General features: G+C 39.4%; 1 protein-coding gene across 1 annotated transcript in view; it reads left to right on the top strand.

Moving 5' to 3' along the window:
• The window catches only part of ass1 (argininosuccinate synthase 1), a 28416-nt gene extending 25550 nt beyond the window's left edge, over positions 1-2866 (top strand). The window contains exons 14-15 of the mRNA XM_028601545.1: positions 2218-2283; positions 2412-2866. Of these exons, the coding sequence (XP_028457346.1) occupies positions 2218-2283; positions 2412-2469 (124 nt within the window). The 3' untranslated portion in view covers positions 2470-2866. The remainder of the gene's footprint in view (positions 1-2217; positions 2284-2411) is intronic.
• The last annotated feature ends 11802 nt before the right edge of the window (positions 2867-14668 follow it).

The raw sequence follows: 14668 nt of genomic DNA, 5'->3' as shown, positions 1-14668 counted from the left end.
TTAAACAATATCCTCTTTACAGTAGGGGAAGAAAATAAATAATTCGCAATGTTCATTCCCCTTTTACTTTACACACAAGTTTATACCATGCTAATGGAGAATACTGTGTGACTGGAGAGTGGGTATTTTCAAATAACTACACAATTTTTATATAGACTCCCCTAATTAACCCACATAGCCATACATACATGCAGATTATTTACTCAATTATTTGAGTAATAATTTTTACTAAAGAATATAAGAAAATTGTGGCAAATGCCCATTAACATTGAACAGGGTCCAACATGGTACAAGATACAAAAAAGCATCAAATCCTTACATTTGAAATGCTGGAACCAACTAATCTTTTTTGAATAGATGATAGATTATATGTAATATTTTCAGTTTAATTTTCTGTTGATCAACAAATTTATTAATCGACTAATTGTTTCAGCTCTACATGCATACACCGTACTCGGCCATGAGACTCGGCCATGACTTTTCCTACTTGTTGGAGCAGTAAAGTAACTTTTATTAAAAAATGTTGTTCCAGTTGGAGCCTGACCTGATAATGGTTCACTTTAATCCAATATTAATATTTAAGTATAGAAAAAAAAATCCACAACGTGATTTGTTTTGAAAGACATTTTTTTTTTAAATTATAATTAGTTTTTTTTGCTCTAAATGTGCGTAAAAGCGTTGTAAGATGTTGTAAGGTGTATTGTTTTTCTGTCACAAAACGTGTATGAATAGTACATAAGTATATTTTGATATGCGGTGCGTGGTCCTAGTATAAATGGTATAATCCACTGTTAGATATTTATGATTTTTTTTATATAGGGGGATATTATGGCGCCCGGATAGCTCAGTTGGTAGAGCGGGCCCAGGTTTGACTCCGACCTGCTTCCCTTTGCTGTGTGTTATTCCCCCCTCTCTCTCCCCCCCCCAAAGAAATCTTTAAAGGGTTATATTGTGGATTAATAAAACGTCTACAGTGCCTGTGTATACATACTGTACATGCATGTACTGTACCTGACAGTGATACACCTGCAAATTGCAGTCACTCTCTCACACACACACACACACACACACACACACACAAACACACACACACACACACACACACACACACACACACACGTATTTGCCACTACATGACGACCTGCCACAATCGCACACACACAGACGGACCAGATTAGGCATGAAACCCCCGCTGACATCCTGTTGGCTCTCCACGGGCAACAGTAAACGGCGTCATTAACACAGTGGTAATACAGCCCGTCACCGCACCCATCTGAGACAGAAATGTCACCCTCCTCGCTGTCCGCTGGCTCCACTCTCAATTAGACTGCAGGGTTTCTTAAAGAAATACACAAAATATCACATCCTTGCACACACACACAAACACACACACACACACACACACACACACACACACACACACACACACATATATTCTTTAAAGCCACTCACTCATAATGGTGTTCAGGTGCCGGGTAGGGAGCCTTGTATTGAGAGTTGATGATTTAGTTGTCGGTCTTTCTTTTTATAGTGTTTATCCTATCATTTGTTGGCAATTTCCTCTCTTGCTAAGTGCTTTTGAAGAATGAGTGCAAGCTGTACATAGGGAGTTGGGGGTGTCGTTGGGAGGAGAGGACTCGGTGAGGGAGTGTATTAAGCACGGCAGGTAGAAACTGCTGTAATTACACAGCACACAGACACTCTTTGTGAGACATTCACACAGACGAGATGACGGCCTAAACAACATAGATCACACAGTGGCACAAGTTATAGATTTACGGGTTTTTTTTAACCAGAAGTGGATAAACTGGAAGACAGAAAAATCAGATCAGAAAATTCTCTTGACTCTTAGCTCAGAGTTGATACGATAGGATTGTTTCAAAATGGGATATGTTCATTTGTTGTTTTCATTCTGCAATATATATTCTGTTATTAAGGACAAACAATGCTAAAGAGGAGCATTCAAAAGAAAAATTGATCAGGACATTATTTCAAAAGAGCAGATTATCAATGATCCAGTTATCCCAGTAGTTGAGGCCCCATGTCTCGTATGTTTACTGCAATGATACCAAACATTTCAATAATTTTGTTATCAGAATATCCTTATCCAACTTTGACTTTCAGTTCTTTGTTGCTCCTGAACTATGTTTTCCTCCAACCTTGAATTTTAAGATTGTTGTCTGTTGACTCAACTGCCTCTTTCTTGACTCACTCCAGCATGGACGTGCAGGGAGACTACGACCCATGTGATGCCTCTGGATTCATCAGGATTAACGCTGTCAGGTTAGTCATTCCCAACAGCTGTACAAAACGGTTAAAACTTGTCTCTTACAATGTTCCACACTCATAGCCCTTATATCTACACTTTAAACTCCCATCGTATTTTTTGTCCTTCTTGTTCTCCTCTACAGATTAAGGGAACACCATCGTTTGCAGGGTCTCTCCGGCACCAACTCTGCCAAGAAGTAACTTGCAGTCCTGTGAACCATCTTTCTTTCTTTCTTCCCTCCTCTCTTTATGCCATGTCTTAAGCAGTGGTAGGTTTAGACTACCTTTTGCCTTACTCTTTTCTGGTAATTATATTCAAGGTATCTAGCACATTAGCAAGCAGTCTCTTACCTTTAAAATGGTGACAATTCTTCAGTGGTGAAGAGTGGAGTAAGAAAAATCTACAAAATGTAACTTCATGCCAGTAAAATAGTTTGAAACAGGTGTAGAGATGATTGTTAGCTATAGTGTGGGTGAGGATTAGTATGCATTTCTAAGTATTGTATTCGCTGAGTTTGTCTTTAGTAGGTCAGCCCTTGAACACAAATATTTAAACTAGGATCTCTTTGTTTCAAAAATAAAATGGGAGTGAATTGTGTTTTTTCTTCCTCGGCTCTTTTCTTTATTCATTACAGAAATGAATGAGCATTTATCATCAGTTCACATGCAAAGACTGTGAAGATACACATCAGCCCTTGTCAGTTTGAACATGTTCGTGATTAATAGTTTGTCTTTGGCAGACAGCCTACTTATTAGCACCTGCCTGTTTAACTCTTGGGGCTGTACAGTCACTGCCCCGTGAAGATTTCAGGGCAGCGAGGACACTGGATCATATTTACAATATGTAGATGAAGCGGTAGCAGTGCAGGGGTTTGGCACAGGCGAAAGGCAACATGGTGGCTCGCTGATAGCCACTGGAGCAGAAGTGATGAAGCCATTTCTGAGCTCAAATGGCACAAGTCAGATAGAAAGAAAACCAATTGGCCACATACGTATATTTTCCTGCACTGCATGGGGTCTCCAGGCTTAGAGGACAGAGGGGGAACCATTTTAAAGAGTATTGTCATTCATTATTACCATTTCTTTTAAATAGATCAACCTGGTATGGATGAGCATAGTGCTCTGTTAAATCACTCGCATGTTGTCCTGAATTAAAAACATTTGTCAATATCAGGAAATATGTGACCATAAAGATGCACTTTAGGCTTTAATGCACACTAACAAAGCAACAAAATTGTTTTAACCTTGGATTTTAAATTGAAAGTATCAAAATCACAATTACATCAAGGCTACACAAATAAGTGATGAATGATGTATAGCGATTAGAAAGTGTGTCAGCTTTGAAAGACGTCTCGACAATCAGCATTTTTGTTCTTCAAAGTAACCAACGATGCAACAACCAAAGAGCTCAAATTCTAGATGCAGAATTGACGTGTTTATCAGTCACAAAAAACTACAAAATCATTTTAAGTGGCAGGGCACACAGTCTCAAAAGTCATGACCAGTGAAATTAGATTAATGTAAACAAACAAGCTATACCTTGTTGATAAGTGAGCTTTAGGGTTGCTGGTAGGCAGATTTTGTTACCTTTGGACAGAGCCAGGCTAGCTCGGTTCCCCTGTTTCCAGTCTTTATGCTGAACTAGGCTAATGGACCCCTGGCTTCATATTTAAGTACAGACATGAGAGTGGTATTGATCTTGTTGTCAAACTCTGCATGGGAGAACAAAATATCTACTCCTTTAAGTTAAAATCATATTAATGTCCATGTTATAAGAGCCATGAGTTCCTGTGCAGGATATATATAAAGAATATGAGCCATCTTTTACACTGTGGTGCAAACACTGCTTCATCATGACGGTTATAATTTAGAGATTAATGCCACTATAATTGAGTTATTTTTCTGAAGACTTAAAGAAAGTCAGACCTTCACAGAAAGTTTTGAAGATGTAGTTTTCACCTTCTTGATCCCTTAAACAAAAGGAGACTTTTCTTGTCAATCTCATTGCAGAGTTCATTGTATTTACAACAGCAATTTCAGAGACGATATGGCTGTATTTTACGTTCGTATATTGTTAAATATTAAAAATGTTTTCCCTACACTATGATCCATACTGCATCACCCTTCAGTCTGTAGGACACAGCAGCTGTTTGTGCGTGCACCACTGCCCGATCCCCACCACTGAAAGATGTCAGTTCTGTATTGAAGTGCTGGGTACGGTGTGGGCCTCAAGGTGGAGTCCACAGGCACACTGGAGACCCCCCGCCAGGTCTAATAGGCAATGAGGGATCCTCGGACCCTTTCAGTCCCGCAAGAGCCCCTCAGCCCCCGCTCAATTACACGGCAGGCGTCTCAGTCTTTGCCTGGTCAATTACCAGCCAGCCCCTGCATTTACTGTCGTGCACACACAGGTTGCAAGATAATCAGTGTCCAAAATTGCCCGGTTAGAATGAAGCGCTGGAGGGAGAGGTATTAGTATTAGTCAGTCAAGCTGAAGGGGAGGTAGGAGGAATGGGGACAGTTATCAATCTCAATCTGGCTTCAGTGGTTGCAGTGGGATCATGGTGACCTTTCAACTTTTGTTTCTGGAAAGATATGATCCCGAAAAATCTTTACTGATGTGATAGCTGTCTTGCACAATGTGTGTGTTTTGTTTTAGGAATAGAAAATGGTGTCTGTATGTGAGGTCCCCTTTGGGCTGGGTTTTATTTAAGCACAAACTTCTCTAATTAACAATCCTGGCTGTTCATGTATGTGAGCGCCTGGACACACATCCACTTACCCACTCATCTACCACGTCTCATATTCCATCCACCTTCCCCTCCCTCCTACATGTCTACCCAGACAGCCAGGTATGAAAACTAGCTGACACCTGACCAAGGGAATTAATCATCCTTGACCCTGGACCAATTACCCCTCATTACCCACTCTGTGTCCACCTCTCAGGGGAGAGCTGTGTAACAATAGCACAACATGAAAGTTGGCGGCGTCGCAGGACCGAGCCCTAATGGACACTCCTGTGCGACCGTGTCTCCTCAGGAGTCCAGGTCGACTAACCTTCAAGTCCTTGTTACTCTCCAACAGCACACGTACAATGGAGGCTATTGTTTAGGATCAGGGTCTATGACCTCTTGAGATGAAGTGCAGAGGGCCGCTGGCGGTGAGAGGGCAGCCATGCTGGAACTGGATAATTCAAGGTTTAAAAGAACAAAAAAGTGTAGAAACACTTGATTTTAAGAGGTTTGTTGCCACTTTCTAATAAGACACCCTTTCATAAATGGTTTATGTGTTGGAAGTAATAGCTTAATTTGGTAATAATGCAGTTAGAAATGTTGTTAATCAGTGCACCTGGGTTTCTCACTTCCTCAGAAGTCTTCAAGTCTGCAGCTCTAAATGTTAAGTCATTAATAAAGGGTTTACACTGATTCATCCAGACAGCAGCTGTAGATGTTAAGAAAGTTTTATCAGTGCATGGATTGTGGTCTGGATTTTTCACAGGCCTTTTCTGGGAGTTCAGCCTATACAATTTTTACAGCCTGGCAACCCAAAATGTGTTTTTATTAATGCTAATAATAATTACTTACTGTTGGGTAAATACCTCTTAACTGTAATTTTCCCTTTGGGGCTTGTCAGTTTACTATTGGCTTTAAATCACTATTACAAACACACTACTGTAGGAAGTATGAAGTTAGCTTAATTGTGATTTAATTAATTTTCATTTAGCTTTCTTAGCACATGTAGTACAAACTCAAAAATCACTAACACTGAAATTGCCCGGTTTTCCTCAGCAACAGTTGTATTCATTTGTTGGGACAAAAAGAAAGATTTACCTGAACAAAGCACATCAGAACATTTTGTTGTCATTCAATCTGTGCTCTTCAGCTACCTGTCTGTGTGGAAAAAGGCTCCCATGTTCACTGACCTCTCCTCTTTAAACACAATGAGACAAGAACAATGACCAAGGGGGGGTTTGTGTAACCCGAGTCCAGTGTGCTGTATTTGGGCTCTATTGTAATGTCAATCCCCCTGTCTCCAGATTTCCACTTTTTTATTCAGCTCGTGCATAGAAAATTCAAACCTACTACTTCAACGTATTCTAAATCTCACTGAAGTATCTGATCACTGAATTCTTTTTTTCTGTTCATGGCTTCCTTGTTTTATTTTTATTTTTTTACTTTTACCACCATCACATCATATTTTATTGGAGTGATATCTCAATAAACTGTCAATTGCTCCATTTTTCTGAACATTTCACTTAATGCTTAATGCTTTACTTAGCAGGTAAGGGGTTAATAGACTGGTCCCCTGTGGTTTGTGCAAAAAGCTAATGGGCCTGGCAAAGATGATGAGGTCACTCTCACTGCTAAGAAATGGCGAGCGATTTACAGGCCAGGATACCATGCCAATAGTGTTGGCTTACTATTCATAAATTATTTATATTTATACTTTTTATATCAATGGGTAGCCATATGGAGTTGGATAAATGGTAATGATCAATATGATGATGATTATATTTTCTGAACTAAAATAAAAGTGTGAAGGATGTGAGACTGATTAAACAAACTTGTCTTAATGTGGTAGCTGACGAAATTAGGTTAATTAATTTAATTAAAGTTAATTAATACTGTGTCTCCGATCACTGTGTGGGTATGAATGCCATTGATGTAGTTGAACAGATCTGATTTGTCCTAATACCTGAAATGTCCACTTCATTCATATTTTTGAAACCTGATCTCCCGCTACAACATGACGAGACCATCTGTGAGGAACCATCCAAATAAAGCAGGATACGCTTTGCCTTCCAGGCTAGCTAATATCCATGGATCCTGTGAGTGCAGTGTATTTCCTTGATGTCGAAGCCTATTTTCTGGTGTCAAAGGACACCCATACACTTATGTCCTTAAGATCTATAGACAGATGGGACCATTACGGTCAAAGCCCCTGGCTTTGTTGGGCCTGAGCCGGTGATGAAATATTGATGGACAAATAGAAATATTTTGCCTGCTGCTCAATGTTGCCGAACTAAAAGGGTTAATGAGTGTTAGGACTTCCAGTCTCCTGTTACAACCAAATGTAGCTTAACCACCCACTAACATTGACTAGACCGGGAGACTGCAGGCTCTATGGGGCTAACAGGAATCGATAACCTTTTTCAATGCTGGATTAATTTACCCAGTTATAATTTAGTAGTTGTAGTAGTAGTAGAGTAGGTCTCTAGTAGCTGAATTTGTGTTTATGTTAAGTTGTAGGTTGCTAATTGTTTCGTAATGTCCATCTTTCAATTATCGGAAGAATTTTACATTTTGGGAAATATGCTAATTTGCTTTCTTGCTGGGAGTTAGATGAGCAGTTTGATGCCACACTCATGTTTGTATGGTAAATATCAAGCAACTGCCAGTAACCTGTTAGCTTATTTTAGCACAAAGCATATATATCTATAAGCACAAATACTGGAAATAGGGAAACGGCTAGCCTGTTCGTTCCAAGTCACTGCCCCCCTCGTTCCTCCTACCTGCACCTCTCAAGCTCTAGCTTCAAATTAAGCTTTAATTATTTCTACATCACTTCATAGCTTTTCTCATATCAAAGAACACTTACTGAACATGTAGCTTATGTTCACTTCTATACACCATTTTTTTTAGCGCACTCACCACATAGTAAAAACTCTAATGTAATGAAATTGCTTTTCATTATTTGGTCTTAGTCAGCAGTAACCCTGTGAACTTCAGTATACAGTGTATGGATGGCTGTGATCCAGATCTATGTGGCTGGCTAAACACCAGTGTCAATCTGCTACTTGTCTACAGACAGATCCTTTGCCAGCTGTTTAGACCTGTTGAGCATGCAGGGTGTATTTTCCAACTCTATTGAGTCCTCCATCTGTATGCATCTTTGAAGCTGGAGTAAAAAAATAACTTGTGTCACACTTTTATTAAATCAAAGCTAAATGTGAATGTGAGCATACTAACAAGCTCACAATGGCAATGCTAACATGCTTATGATAAGCAGGTATGTTTCCCATGTTAGTTTAGCGTGTTAGCATGCTAACATTTGCTAAGTAACACTAAACACAAGTACAGCTGAGGCGGATGCGAATGTCATTAACCTTGCTGGTATTTTCTCGGAAACCAAAGTATTGGACAAATTAAAATTTGGACCTGCTGATGGCACTAGAAAAAATGCAGGGGATACCAACGTCAGTATTCATCCTCTGGGGACCATGAATCTCTATACAAAAAGTAACCAAAGTCAACAGACTGAAATTGCCATTTCTAGAGCCACTATGCTACTAGCATGGCTACAAACCACCTCCACTATTACACCCTCCTCCACTTCCCAGATCCTCTGGGGCAGCAGCAGTAATGCAGCATGCTGATCTCAAATCAATAGATGTATCTTCCTCATTTGGAAGGGACTTGGATTTCTGCCTATCCCCTTTCCCTCCTCTCCCGGGGGTCTACTAGTGGGGTTTGTTTGCTGGCACACACGGTTTTATGTTCTTCGATCTGTTGGTCTGAGGTGATGAATGGATGAGGCGTCTATCAGGTTCAAGGTGGCTATCCTGGTAGCTTTGTCTGCCCCACTTTCTGTGAATCCCTTGGATGATCTAAATGTTTAATGGCGCTGGTTATTTGGTTGTTATGGCGTGTTATGATGGATGGTAATGCAATGTAGGTTTTTTCCGATGGTGCCTGAATTACACCACAGGCTGTTTGGGTTGGGTGTTTAACTGGTCTTCATGAGCCTAGCAAATATATTTTAAAAATATGGTTAATGCTAAAGGATTTTCTTTTTTTAATCAAATGTGTATTGCTTTAACTACATCCTTTAAACATACACACTGTTTAGGGGCAGCACGACGATTTGGTATAACCACATCTTGTACAGTATATTGTGTGTGCCCACACCAAACAGTGTGCCCCTAATTTACCCAATGACCATTTCTGCCCTGGCAGTGTTTCTTAGCCACCTTAAATAAGATAGAGTGGAAATTGCTTTTGTCGTTTGCTCAAAAATCACAATCATAAGTTCGTAAAGCCTGTCTTAGTGAAGAAAAAGCTCATTTTAAGACAATTTTAGTTTTTGTGTCCTTTGAGTCACAACATAGCAACAAATAAAGCTGACCAAGATCTGTGGTCTTTTGTTTGTATGAAAAGAGGAAGGCTTGTTTTGCTTAATGGGACTCACTTGTGGATGTATTGCCACCTTAAAGCTGTTCTAGCTGTAGACTTTGGTTGAGCATTACATGCCGCTTTGCACCTCAGTGAGTATGAACGACACAGCAGTAGGTAAGGGTTTTATCTGAAAGTAGATTCAACACCAACAGAGTACATCAAAGATAGATTCCACTTTTATAATGCCTCAGACCCCCGTAAGCTGTGGGTTAAAAGTGCTGAAAAGAATCACAACCACTGCTTTCCTTTGGATGAATAAAAAAAACACTGTCCATCTCTGAAACTCTCTGTTGTTGTGCATACCTGGTGTTTGGATTTGAACAGCTCCTTTTGTCATCCTTAGGGAACTCTTTTCAGTGGCTTGTTGTGTGGTTGAAGCAGAAGAGTTACCTGCAAAACACTCTTTGTCAGCTCACCGTGCTGAGAGCTCACAAACAAGACCATTTACCTATTATTCCCTCTCAGTTGCAGATACACACAGCAAAGCGAATGTTTATCAAGAAAAATGGGCGACTGTGAAAGGAGGAAAATAGGACAGGTGACGAGAGAGACTGACAGAGAGAAGGAGGAGGGGGGGTTATTTGAGCCAGGGAGGGGTCATGGTGTCCCGGTGGAAAGAAATAGTGGAAAACATCCGTAATTTTCACAGCGGGATCCCATGTAATTGAGTGATTTTAAATACAGATACAGAGCTGAATCAAAGCAAAGTGGCTTGTGGAAGAGGAGGAGGAGGAGGCTGCAAAGTAAAATTGAAGAGAGGTAAAAACAAGGAGGTAGAAGTGTATATTTCCTATTATTGAACAAAGCTGGTCTGTTTATCCTTTTCATCTGTCAATCTTCTCTCACAAGACAGGATGTTACATGTCAGAGTTTTTTGTTTGTTACTCTTTCACTCCTGATTATACTTTTCTTCCTGTTCTCTTTATTTACTCTTTTCAATGTATTGGATTGGATTTATTTTGCAGTAAGTCCACTTACTTATTTTTCCTCTCTTTTGTTTTGTTATTTCAGTTTGTGGTTGCCTGATGCTGTTTATAGATCCATGGAATTTACCTTTACACTTTGGTTTTTACATTTCATATATTTATTTTTTTATTCCACTGACAGATCCAAACTGAGTTAGCAACATTTCTACGTGTATATTCCTGAATCAGTGCAAAAGTTCTGACCACACATTTAAATAAAAACAAACTTAACAAAAACATAATTTAACTGCAGCTGATCATTTGCCTTAAGTGATGTCACTTGAGTCAGTGACAATTGGGGCTGAAAACTACAAGTCTGGAAATGAAACACATCTGAAGGTGTGTAAGAAAGAAGTAAACTAAACAGACCTCTGTCCCCTCCTTAAGGCTGCATTATCCGCTAGGGATAACACACCTCAATCTCCATCCAAGCTGTCGGCGCTCAAGTTGCATTGTGGGTAATGTAGGCACCAGTTTTTGACGAGGAAAAAGAATGTTTGGAATAAAAAAGATGATATTTCTTGTTCTGTTGCATCAATTTTGATTAGATTTTTTTTTTTTTACCGTCCACCATGAGTCCAACAATGTTAAGTGGCCATAGAAGTCCTTTTTTAACAGACTACCAGAAAAATGTAAGAATAGATCACAGAATTAAACAGTAAAATACAAAATAGGCTACTTAGGATGATACAAAAAATAAAACCGAAACAGATTAAAAACATAGTTAAAATTTAGGAAAGGGCTTAAAAGTGAGTTTTTAGAAATTATTTAAACGATTGATTTGGCTTGTATTTTGTCCAATGTGTTTTTCAAATATATCAAGTATGAATATGTTAGAGCCACTACATTTGTATTCACTGCTTCCATCTGCATGAACAATTTGTTCATGAATGAAAGCTGTGCAGGGATACTTCAGAGGTCTCTGGATGAAACACTATCCGTTTCTTGTATCCTGCCTTTAGAAATGTACGCCCATAGCAGAACCGTGGCAATTATAAAGCAATTACAGTTTCATATGGCCTGTTCTTTTAAAATTGAGGAAGAGAAAGGAGGAGGTAAAAGCTCAGTAGGTAAAAGGAGTAAGTGTGCCAATTTTGATGTTTCTTTTTTCTAAATGCTCGGTTGTCCAGCTAGTCACGTATTCCACTTGCCTGACCACAAAACATCACATTTTCTTATAAACTTCATTGAAATGAAAAGAAAAGTGGATCAATTACTCAGCACACATTGATGATTTCTTTAACTTTTTATCCTTGAGTGACCAAATGCTTTCCTAAAGAGACGCACTCTGTTGACGACAGTGAACCCTGGGAACAAGAGTGTATTCTCTGCAAGACAATGACAGGGAGGAAGCTGTGTTTGTGTGACACATGATCAACCTGCTACGGTAACCACAGCTTCACACACACACACACACACACACACACACACACACACACACACACACACACACACACACACACACACACACACACACACACACGCACAGGCACAGGCACACACACACACACACACACACACACACAGACTTGGTCAACACTAACTCAATTCCAGTTTGATTGCTGCTTGATTGGCAGGACACCAGAGACCCACATCTGCTTTAACCGCCTTTACTTTCTTGCTGTTTGACCAGATGGGGCCTGAATTCATAATAACTATCTATGTGTTTTGTGTGTGTGTGTGTGTGTGCGTGCGCATGCGTATATGTGCGTGTATGCATGCATGCGTGGGTGTGTGTGTTCTTGCGTCCATGACCATGCATCGTTTGGCTGTATATGACGACCACCACATGACTTACCCTTTGATACCAGAGCCCTAAAATCATTTCCCAGCCACCTTGAATACATTGGACAGCACATGGTAGCAATATGTTAGCAGGGCCGAGATCATACTTCAGTCATGCTAAATTAGAGGTCTTCATTTAGAGGTGCTGGTCTGGGAACAGCCTTCAGCTCCCATTTAATTTCCCTGCTTCTTTTTTGGAGGTGATAACATTCCCAGGGGCTGACAGGGAAGGGAAATTGATATCTGTACGAATGTCTGTAAGACGCAGCACGCCAATCTGTTTGTCTCAAGTTCGAGGTCAATCATCCTTGTTCAAGCAGCTGCATGAGCATGTTGCATATGTGTAACCATAGAGGGAGATGGTTATTTAGGTGTAAAGAAACAGCACATATGTTATCTGATTTATTATTAGCCTCAGGCTGGTGCATTTCCTCTTATTGCTTATGTTGTTTAATGTTTTTAAATTATATTTTTGGACATAAGAAATCTGACATATTTGAGCCTTTACTGTAATATCAGTAGGTAGTATGCACCACTGTATATCATTAAGAAAAGTATCCTAATGCATTCATCCTGAAGAAAAGCTTTATTAGACTCTCACAAACACTTAAATAACTGTAAACTGTTTCTAACTCTGCTGGACCACACATTCATTTTAGTCCTTACTGGTCGGATTTTGCTCATTGAGGTTTGGATACAATTTATGGAGCAGGAACTGCTTTGCATAAACAGTTAGAAAATTTGCAGCAATTTTACTTTCTTCTGTCTGGCTGCTGGCATTTTCCAGATGTGCAACAATAGATGTTACCACATGTGCAGCAGGAAGGAAGAAAATCAATATTCCTCAGTGTTCATTTTGTTCCATCAGATGGGATTTTTTGTTTTTATTCTAACAAGACAGCTTGCAATGTCAGGACTATAAATAGCAAAAGTCAGTTTAAAACATCTATGGGGCTCTGGAGACAGGAATGTAAGATGTATGTCAGTGATCTCTGTTTTTCTCAACATGGCACCCTCTCTGCCTCTGCTGATCTATAGCTGATTTGTTGTTTCAACAGTATTTCAATTACTATATTTCAATGCTGGAAATTAAGCAAATTTAGTATAGGCCTAATTATATCAGAATAAACTTAATTGGCTGAGTATATTTACACATAAAAAAATACATGACTCCAGTTGTCAGTATTTCAAAATACCTTCTTACACATCTGATGTGTTATGTGCATCTAACCTGCGCCTGCCCTAGCCTTTTGGGGGCCCTTAGCAGAATTTTATTTGGGGGCCCAAATCAAATTCTCCGCGTGGCCCCCCACGCGGAGTCACCTGTGCTTGACGATTATTGACACAAATGTCATGCTATAATGTTACATTATGAATGGATACAGTGAAGGATTATGAACTACTGTTCCCCTAAGGACCCTCCCCCCCTACCCTATTTGTGCAAAAGTGGGTGCAAACGGGGAGGGCGGTCTGGGGGTGCTCCCCCAGAAAATTCGGAATTTGGTAGGTGTGATTTACTGTATTCTGGTGCATTTTTGGGATGGTCAGCTGGAGAAGGGCAATACCTAAATTTGTTCAGATTCATAGCCTTTTGCTTTTTGACTTATTGAGGTAGTGACTTCACACAACTACTTCACGGCCAAACAACACTCCCAACAATCCCACAGGACTTCATGTTCGAGTAAAAAATGACACCTATTTATCCTAATAGGGATGCTTATTTAGATTTTTTTTCCTGACCGATTGCCCGTTAACCGTTATTAACCGTTAACAATCAGCCAACTAAGTCCAAGTCCACCTGTCTTGGAGAGTTAGCAGCCACAATGTTGCCTACATTATTGTTGACACATGCAGCAACTTTCCCAGTCTCCACCACATCAATTAGTTTAGCTGCATGGTTGTCAGCTGTGCGTCTGCCTGACATACTCTGTGTTAGGAAGTAGGGCTGGGCGATATGGCCTAAAAAAAAATCCCCAATTAAAAAAAAAAAAAATCTGATTCACGATTTAAATCGACCCCCACCCCCCTGCCCCCCAGTTAAAATCAATCTGCAGATGACCACACACACACACACACACACACACACACATAACATTATGATTATTCATGCCAATGTTAAATATATTTTGGTTTGAGTGTTTTCCCTACCATTGTATTGGTAGGGAAAAGAATGACAAAATTATATTATGCTATATATTCATATATATATATATATATATATATATATATATATATATATATATATATATATATATATATATATATATAAAACTAAAACGGCAAACATCCTGCAATAAATTCCCTTTCATTATATGGCAATGTTTGGCTTTTGTTCAAACTGTAGTGTAGTTGAATTATTGTATGTGCAGTATACTGTATACTGTATAAAAATACGAAATGATCTAGGCCTATATATATATATATATATATATATATATATATATATATATATATATATATATATATATATATATA

Source organism: Perca flavescens, chromosome 16 (genome assembly GCF_004354835.1).
Source record: "Perca flavescens isolate YP-PL-M2 chromosome 16, PFLA_1.0, whole genome shotgun sequence".
Taxonomy (NCBI): domain Eukaryota; kingdom Metazoa; phylum Chordata; class Actinopteri; order Perciformes; family Percidae; genus Perca; species Perca flavescens.
Note: the sequence above shows the minus strand (reverse complement) of the source record. Positions and strands in the feature narration are given on the sequence as shown.